The sequence below is a fragment of the Colias philodice genome, chromosome 6 (genome assembly GCF_061535455.1).
Source record: "Colias philodice isolate Cphi_HAF_F1 chromosome 6, ilColPhil1 Martin Lab GWU primary, whole genome shotgun sequence".
In the NCBI taxonomy this organism is placed as follows: domain Eukaryota; kingdom Metazoa; phylum Arthropoda; class Insecta; order Lepidoptera; family Pieridae; genus Colias; species Colias philodice.
The window spans coordinates 7,998,921-8,007,982 of NC_143091.1; the positions used below are offsets into that span (position 1 = coordinate 7,998,921).

The 9,062-nt window shown below is 32.9% G+C and overlaps 1 protein-coding gene and 1 long non-coding RNA gene across 3 annotated transcripts; one reads left to right on the forward strand and one right to left on the reverse strand.

The window, feature by feature from the left end:
* On the forward strand, positions 1-2,843 carry LOC149487850 (uncharacterized). Of its 2 annotated transcripts, none has more exons than XR_016315758.1 (4): positions 1-145; positions 417-606; positions 1,107-1,208; positions 1,372-2,843. It is a non-coding gene; the product is annotated as an uncharacterized LOC149487850 (long non-coding RNA). The 2 variants fall into 2 exon arrangements; XR_016315759.1 differs by having other exon boundaries at positions 417-599.
* A 110-nt stretch (positions 2,844-2,953) lies between these two features.
* On the reverse strand, positions 2,954-5,002 carry LOC149487851 (uncharacterized). The gene is made up of 6 exons (XM_089696544.1): positions 4,362-5,002; positions 4,190-4,282; positions 3,859-4,099; positions 3,644-3,727; positions 3,432-3,506; positions 2,954-3,351 (listed from the first exon to the last, which is right to left on the reverse strand). Exons 2-6 carry the CDS (start codon positions 4,234-4,236, stop codon positions 3,166-3,168), a joined length of 633 nt encoding a protein of 210 aa, XP_089552670.1. The 5' UTR covers positions 4,237-4,282; positions 4,362-5,002; the 3' UTR covers positions 2,954-3,165.
* Between the last annotated feature and the right edge of the window lie 4,060 nt (positions 5,003-9,062).

Here is a 9,062-nt window from a genome sequence, read left to right on the forward strand (position 1 = left end):
GAAATTTTTATGATTTTCCAGTGTTTTTCGACCATAATCTAGTGTAATAAGTATAATTGAAATTAATAATAGGTACCATGAAGTGTTCTATAGTAGGTTGTGGCCTATGCCAAAGCAAAAACAGGCCGAATCTAACCTTTCAAGGGTAAGTGGCTAACATTTTGTTAAATTGTTGCTTATATTAAAGTGTATTTATTATCAAGTGTATAGAAATCTTTTAATCATTTTACATTTAATCATCTTAGTTATTATGAGCTGTAGAAACCCGCAATATTCTCCTTATTTCATTTGCATCGAAAACATAAACATGAGTGCTAGTGTCGAACATCATCGCATAAACACCTTATCGATAAATTATTAATTTGTTTATTAATTACGTGCGAAGTTATATGTTGTTGTATATTTTCTCGTTTTAGTTTACCAAGTAACGAATCCCGGCGAAAGGCATGGTTGGAAAAGATTGGCATAGAAAATATCCGGCCAGGAACTAAAAACATTAATGTGTGCTCATTGCACTTTGAAGAGAGCGCATTTAATAAGACTTTAAACATTGTTTGATTGAGAGATGATGCTATCCCAACAGTATTTGTTTTTTTTAGGTACAAGGTAGTAATTGAAATTGTACCCCCTTACTGTTGACCGATTAATCTAATTGCTATATGCTTCACAATATCTTTTTTGACTTATATGCTCTAGAGACCTAGAGTGTCATGAGACAAGTGGTGTGATGACTGGTACTTAAAACCTACTGAGTTATTTTTTAGTTTTTAAGATATTACCTACATTATTAAAATCTTTTAAAGTGAAACTTTTATTACATGGTCTCAAACTTTTTCTATACTTAATATTGTAAAAAGGAAAGATTTGATTGTGTATGCACAAAAAGACCTCAAAACTACTGGTCCAATTTTTTTAATTCTTTCGTTGTTGGAAAGCTACACTTTCCATAAGTATATAATACACTATGTTTGTTCAATAAATTATTTTAATAAAAAAAAAAATACTAAAAGTTTTACAATTTACCAAACATTGAGTCCATGTTTCTGTAGCAATCTATTTATTATTACTTGGGACCATATCTAATGTAACATTTTTATCTCTTTCAGGCAGACCATCCATCTCAATTTGCTTTAATTGACATATGAAATACTACTGATCAACCATCATGCTGTTATCCACATCCACAAGATGCCAAGGATCTTGAATTGGTAAGAGCAGTTCTTGAATAGAAAACCTATATGAAATAATTCTTGTTTAAAAAAAGGGAACTTCAATACGTAACTTTTTCATAGTCTTAGTCATACATGCTGAGATTCATGTGTATAATTATGAGAACTGTTATCAATAATTAAAATTTATTTAATGTTTTAGGCTTCAGCACTCGAAGAATTAAAAAAAAATAGAAGAAAAAGTGGAGAAACAGAAAAAGAAAATTAAATGTTTAAATGAAGTGGTCCGTCAACAAATTTCCACACTGTATATGGCCAAGCTCATTTGCCGCATCTGAGACTACTGTCGCATGTACCTAAACATATTATATAGTAACCACTATAACTTAAATAAATTATTTTATGAAAAAATTGTGTTTGTTATTTAACTATACTTGCCCTTGAGGCTTGAACATCTGCTTGAGTCACTCACATGTATTTTAGCCAGCGGCTCTGCTCTTTTTTATTTTCGTACATGCGAACGAAGTCGCGGGTAAAGAATGCTCTTATGATCGAATGGGTTGCTTGGAAGAAATTGCTTGGAGCAATAAAGCCGCCTTTTGACTAAATATGTCCTATTAAGTAAAATTTGTATTTTCTGTTTGTGTGCAATAAAGCTTATAAATAAATAAATAAAGTACCCTATGGATGGCTCCATAGTCAAATAAAACCCGATGTTAAATTTCATCAAAATTGGCTTATCCGTTTTAGCGTGAAAACGGAATATACATACATACACACTTTCGCATTTATAATATTATAAAACCTATCTTATGTGTTAATTCAAGTTACCCTCAATATGTGTGCTAAATTTCATTGTGATCGGTTCAGTAGTATTTGCGTGAAAGAGTAACAAACTTACACATCCATCTTCACAAACTTTCGCATTTATAATATTAGTAGGAAGTATGATAGGATAGGATTAGTGTGGATACATAGGTATATAAAGAAAACCCTGTCAATCGCGAAAAAAATCAGCTGTTTCATATAAAACTGCAGAACGAAAATATCAAAATGTATTGATTACACACTACAGCTATCCCTAGTAGGTAGGTACAATTGCAAAATGGTTAATCCGAATCACGAATTACCGAGTAACGATTGCCCGATAGAAGTAGTTATCTTTTTTTATTTTGTTGAAAGAAGTACCTCTTACTAGGTAAGCACCTACTGCATACTTATCATTCAAAAAGACAAAATTCTTATTACCTGAATTACCCATTCTTAACTCTATCATCAATCGATACAATATTATCGACTAGACGAACAAGTGAACGTCCCTAGCCCGCCATGTTTGTTCCCCGATTTGTTTACTTAGGTATGCAGGAAAAGTACATGCATATGGCAGTTCCATATGATCGTTATTCAGAGTACAAAGAATACTTATACTCTAAAAAAGAGAAGAAGCGCCACTGCGAACAAAAAAATGTACCCCTACGTTATCTGTCAATTTTAGTTCCTGCGAAGTAGGGACAGACTGCGCTACTGTCGCAATGTAAATTTTTGGCGGGAATTTAGAAATTCTACCATTCGGCGGGAAATTTAAAAATCTGCTATACGGGCCATAGGGTTCCAATATTTTCAAGTTTTATTCATTTATTAATTTTATTTCGAGCAACATCAAGTGCATTAAATTACGAAGTTTTGAAGAATAAAATGTTATTAATTAGGCCAAACTGCACCATCTTGCTCGAAACAAAATGAATGAACCTTTGCCAGACTGCTTCAATAAAATAAAACAATGATTAAGAATTTTTCAATATTTTTATTTTTTTTGCCAGCTTTTTCTTGGCAGATTCAATGGAGAATTTTCTGTTCTCTAATAAACAAAATCGTCGAATTAATATTATAGCCACTGATTGCTCGATCATATTTTTATTGGCTAACTTATGTTCTGGGCATGCATTTAAAAAATTGAAATTTATTTCCTCTCTAATGAGTTTTATACAATTTTCTTTTAAGTGGTCTGAGTGAGTCTTTGGACATTTTCATTATGATGCAGAACTTGCAGAACATCACTCCCTTTCTTCTGTTTTAAAGCAGTTTTGAGTTTGTTAACTTGCTTCAACAAGTATTTACATTTGTTGTAAACTTTATTCTCAGAAGCTGACAGCTTCTCTTTGTTCTGCGAAGATTCTTTTTTCTGAAACATTCAATATGGTTATTTATTTATTTATAATTATTAGGCAAGGTAGGTTACTCAGTAATGGTTATTTTACTTACCAAAAATGATACTGAGGGTACTGATTCAGTTTTTGTATCCGCACTTAATTCCTCTGTAACTGTTTGGGATCGGGCCTGCAGAAGCAAAAAAACAATATTTTTGGTTAAGAATTGAACTTTTAAGTCGCAAAAATTTTATTCATAATGATAAAAAAAAATGTTTGTATAATGTTTGAACTTATATTATGTTTATTCCATATTATACCACTTACCGCAAAAGACCCTGAAGTTACTGACTTAGTTTTAATCTCAGCAGTTGGTTCCTCAGTGACTGACATAACCGTATGGGACTGGGTCTGTGGAAGCAAAATGCAAATATTTTAGTTACCACTTTAATTGTTCTGCTCTCTGTAATCATTTATTAGTAATGAGAGTAATCATTTATATCAAACATGGTAAACAAAGTTTTCAAATAAGGAATTCTTACCCTTAGATCATTACAGATATTACTATGAGACGGTCCAGCTCTTGGTGAATGAAGATTTTCTTCATTTTCATCTATGGATGGAGTGGCAGATTTATGAAGACGTATTTTTGCTGGTGTTGTGTAAGCAGAATCTGCAAAATGCTTACTGCAAATAACCTTACATGATTTTTGCAAATCGGCTAGAGCTTGAAAGTCAAACCAGTCTTTGTCTGGGTAACAAAACATTGCCCATGACATCAATCTGAAAAAAAATTGCTAATGTCAATTAATAAAGCATTATTTTAAATAATCTTTATCCAAATTAAAACATTATGTAGTTTTATGAACTTACTGGTAAACGTTTTCTTTATTTTTTCCAAGAGTCGGGAACCTGTGCATCCTCAACTCAGGGTTTTATACTTGATTAGCACCACACTTGGAGCATCTGAAAAATTACATCGCATGAGCCTTCATTGACAGACCTAATGATATTTACTCACAAAATAATAAGAACTTTTACTAACCTCCGGTAGACATGAGACATGGTGAACGAAGTAAATAACACACAGATTAGGTACTTAAAAACTATAGGAGTCTATTTCTCACTAAGTGTCTCAGTAAAACTGGCACAAAACTAGTCACTCACAAATTCACAACACAATACCGTATGGTGGTACATGAGCCTTGAATCACCCAAAGAACAAATACGGAGGAGACGCAGATGCTCGACTCGACGTATTGCTGCTGTTTGAGGATTGCAAGATGAAGAAATTGAGAGAAACCTAGCAAAACTTAAAAGTTATAAACCCGATAAAACTTTCTCACAACTGTTTTTATTCAAAACAAATGTCACATCGGATAAAATAACGATGTTGCCAGTAAGAACTAGGAAATTCTACTTATAATCTTAAATTTCTACTAAATATTTTATTGTACAAAAGGAAAAACGTAACTTATTGTTTTTATACAAATAAATGTGTGTGTGTGTGTTTTTATTATTGTAAATTTGAGTCATATTAGTGAAAATTTTAACAGTCACAATATTTTTTGTGATTTTTTAAATCTACCATGCACTCAATTTTACAAATAGCGGCCACACTTAAACTAGATCAACTATCATAAATTGTCTCTGTGTGCGTGAGTTCTCACCTACAGGGAAGTGATCACCCCCTGTGATGATATGACAATGACACCCAGTCACCACCAGGGTCTTTTCACTCAATACATTTTATGTTTGTATGAAAAATCGTCGAGGCCGTTTTGTTTCATCGTAAGTCAATAGATGGCTCTATTCTATAGGAGTGGGACGCGCTCCATTTCACGAATTACAGTAATCCCACCGTCTTACTGTTATCTATACTTTATTATATTTTTGATAAATTAATTTATTTTATTTTGCTGGTCCTATCCTCAGTATATATTTTTTTGTGTCAACTATTATACAAATGAATAAATCATATCATAAAATTTATTACTTTCCTGGTAAAGGAACGCAATTCAATATGTCTGACCTGACAATCTGTCAATACTCAATGTTAATCATTGCAATTTAATATTGTGGTGTTTTTCGTTTTGTTTGATGGAAATTTCTCTATGCGATATATTTTACTCACGACCTGGCTGTTTTTTATGGATTCTGTTGACTACGCTTTATTTGAATAACCCCGCTCCGTTCTTGGACTCCGACGATCGTGTTTGTTTACTATTGACCCCGGCTACGTTGAATGGACTAAGATTATCTACAATGACTTCGGAAAAGATGTGCTGTGTACCGCATTGTGGTAAGTACTTGTGGGAAAGACTAGGTTTATAAAATCCTTGCTTTTGAGACCTCCAAACTCTCACCTTTCGTAAAGCCCCAGAGAGACTCCGGGAGTAAAGGCTCGAAATCTTGATTTCTAGCGTGTTATTTTGGTCTGAACTGTGTTTTGAGTTGCTGAGAATTAAATTACCCGTCGATTGACGTGATGTACCTATAACTTTGCTGGATTTGAGGTTTGATTGTCATAACTCATAATCTTATTTCAGATTCACGACAGGAAATTCTTCATAAATTTCCTAATCCTGATAAAGAACCTGACCGTTTTCGAACATGGATTTACAATATTGGGGGTGATATTTTGAGCCTGGAAAATGCAATCATTTTCAAACGCCGCCGCGTTTGCCACTTGCATTTTGAGTCTGACTTCCATACTAGGAGCAAAATGCTAAGTCCTAATGCTGTACCAACGCTCCATTTATCAGGTACGCTTGATTTATTTTTTCTGTTTCACAATTTGCACGATTTTGCAGAACTAAAATTCATTTGTGTTGGTCATAATCCGGACTAGGCCCTGTGTCTGGAGTATGGCCTGAACCTTGCGGAAAGAGACCCATGCCCCAGCAGTGGGGACGTAATGGGTTGTTGATGTTGGGCGAATCAAAACTAGTATTAAGTTTTGATTTAAATAAGGTAGCCACAGACTGCTGCTATACCTGGGATGTAAAACTCTACATTATAGCATAGGCCCATATGGAAGTGTGCCCTTGAAGGTTACAAAAAATGTATCTTATGCAATATACACAATGTAAATTTTTGCAATGCTACTGTGCTATACTATGCATTTTAACGTTATAGCGGCCATCTGTAGTCACCTTAAGGTTCACAGCAAGAACTAGTTTTGTCTAATGAAATATACTTATGAATATGATATAGTGCATTCTAGTTTTAACTAGGAAATTCTAGTTTAAACAAAGTGCTATGGGCCGGAGGACGTAGTGTTGGACGGCCTCCCACAAGGTGGACATATAAACTGGTGAAGGTTGCTAGGTCGTTAGTAATCGCAAGCGGCACAGGACTGGTCATAGTGAAAATCCTTGAGGGAGGCCTATGTTCAGCAGTAGACATCTTCTGGCTGAAATGATGATGATGATGATGAATATGCATTTTAACCAAGAATGGGTTTAACATAATTATGCATACTAACAACTATGTATTATATGCTTTTGAATTTTATTTTACAGTGTTAAAAAGACGGCCACTTGCGGATTTAACAAATCCAACTGCTTCCAGCAGTGGAAGAGCCACTGAAGCTAATGTTGTAATATGTCAAACTACATCCAGTGGCGGAGCAGCAGCTGATGCTAACATTAGTACTCTTCCTCCCACAAATATTGAGGTCAAACCAATGCAGCAAAAAGTAGAGTCCAAGCGACCTTCTACAAGTTCTGCAAGAAGTAAGTGTTTTATGTTTATTGTCTGTTGTTATAGCAGTTATATTGGGTTGTCTTGTGGGAATGAGATGTGCTCACACAGCTATAAAGCTGGGCATACTTTTTTATAATAATCACTAGTTTTTTGCCCCAGAGTTTCAATTGCGATCTTATGGATCTTCCTGTGGGAATAAGACATTTTCCTGCAATAAATAATTAAATATTAATTAAATAAGTCCATATTGGTTTGTCTAAAATTGTTTCATATAATGATCACTTGATCTAAAATTGTTTCATACAATGATCACTTTGCCTTAAATTGTTTTGTGTAATGATCACTTCATCTAAAACTGTTTCATATAATGATCACTTTCTCTAAAATTATTTTGTATAATGATCACTTCATATGAGATAGTCATTTCATGCATTTTGCAATATTTGCATTTTTATGTAACTAGATATTATTTATATAAAAAAAAAATGAATTTATAAGTTGGTTTTTATGTATTTTAATTTAATATTTTAAAATTGTAATTTTGTATTCCGATTTTATTTTAATATGACTGACATTATTTTTTTTAAATAGATATTTTATTGATAATTGTTAAACGTTATTTTGTGTAGCTATCAGTTTTTTTTTTGTTTGTTCTTAAATCATAACCGTTTTTGAAGGCATGTGGTGTTAGCCTATAATTAATTTGTTGCACTTGATTTGTTAAATTGCATTTTCTTTGTATGTCTATAATTAGTGTTAACAATTGTTGGCTATCCTTGTAAAATAAATAAATAAATAAATATCCCATTATGCTTTACTAACTGATGCTCTAACTATATATATGTATATTTTACTTTCAGACTTTAATAAGAAAACGGCGACAAATGAAAAAGCTCTGAAAAATGAGATACTTAAATTGAAAAACGAAAATGACTCTTTCAAACAAAGATTGAAGAAAGCCAAGAAACTCTCCACAAATTCTGCATTTCAAACAACATTAAAAAAATTCAAAACCTTGGCTGCTATCTTCACTGTGATGCAATTTCGTGAAATAAATAAACCAAAAATGGGACGTAGATTCACCAAAGAGGAGAAAATTATGGCACTCAGTATGTATAAAGTTGGACCGAAAGCATATCGATGGCTTAGCAAAATATTTGTTTTACCTTCTCCAGTAACACTTTCAAGAATGGTGTCAAGAGCAAATTTAAAACCAGGCATAAATGAAAATATCTTTGTACAACTATCAAAAAGAGTAAAAAGAATGAAGACGGACGACAAGCTATGTACGTTAATCTTTGATGAGATGGCGCTTTCCCCACATTTTGAATATAATCAAAAGAAAGATAAAATATCAGGGTATGTAAACTACAATGGGAAAGCCACTCAAAAGATAGCTGACCATGTTTTAGTTTTTATGATACGAGGAGTACTGAAAAACTACAAGCAACCTATCTCATATTCATTTTGCTCAGGCAGTACACCGAAAGTGATTTTGGCAAAACAAATTAAAAAAAATATTAAAAAACTGCACAGTATTGGCTTCACTGTTTTGGCCACAGTGTGTGATCAAGGCACATCAAATATGAGTGCCATAAATTATCTTATTGAAGAAACAAGAAGAAATTATTTAAGAAAAAATGTAAGCTTGAGAACATCAACTTTTGAGGTTGATGGGAAACAAATCATCCCGCTTTATGATGTTCCACATCTTTTGAAAGGAATAAGGAATAATTTATTAACGAAAAATTTAAAAGTTACCATAGGGGGTGAAGAAAAAATTGTAAAATGGGAGCACATCACCCAGTTATATGAAAATAACCCCACATATAAAGGGCTAAAAATAATAAAAAACTTAACAGAATATCATTGCGATAAAAATAAAATACTTAAAATGAAAGTTAAATATGCTTCGCAGCTTTTTAGCCAGACTGTTGGGAAAACGATGGGTTATTTAGCTGGTAAGTAAATATAAATAGTGGCTTCAATTATTAGTAAAGTATGTTAAATAAAAAATAAAAAACATTGCAGCAGACTA

Excerpts from the sequence above, each read along its gene's own strand:
- LOC149487851 (XM_089696544.1), bottom strand. The coding sequence starts at position 4,236 with ATGCACAGGTTCCCGACTCTTGGAAAAAATAAAGAAAACGTTTACCA. Across the intron at positions 3,728-3,858 it reads ATATCTGTAATGATCTAAGG|ACCCAGTCCCATACGGTTAT; the intron begins GTAAGAATTCCT and ends TTGCTTCCACAG. Across the intron at positions 3,507-3,643 it reads TAACTTCAGGGTCTTTTGCG|GCCCGATCCCAAACAGTTAC; the intron begins GTAAGTGGTATA and ends TTGCTTCTGCAG.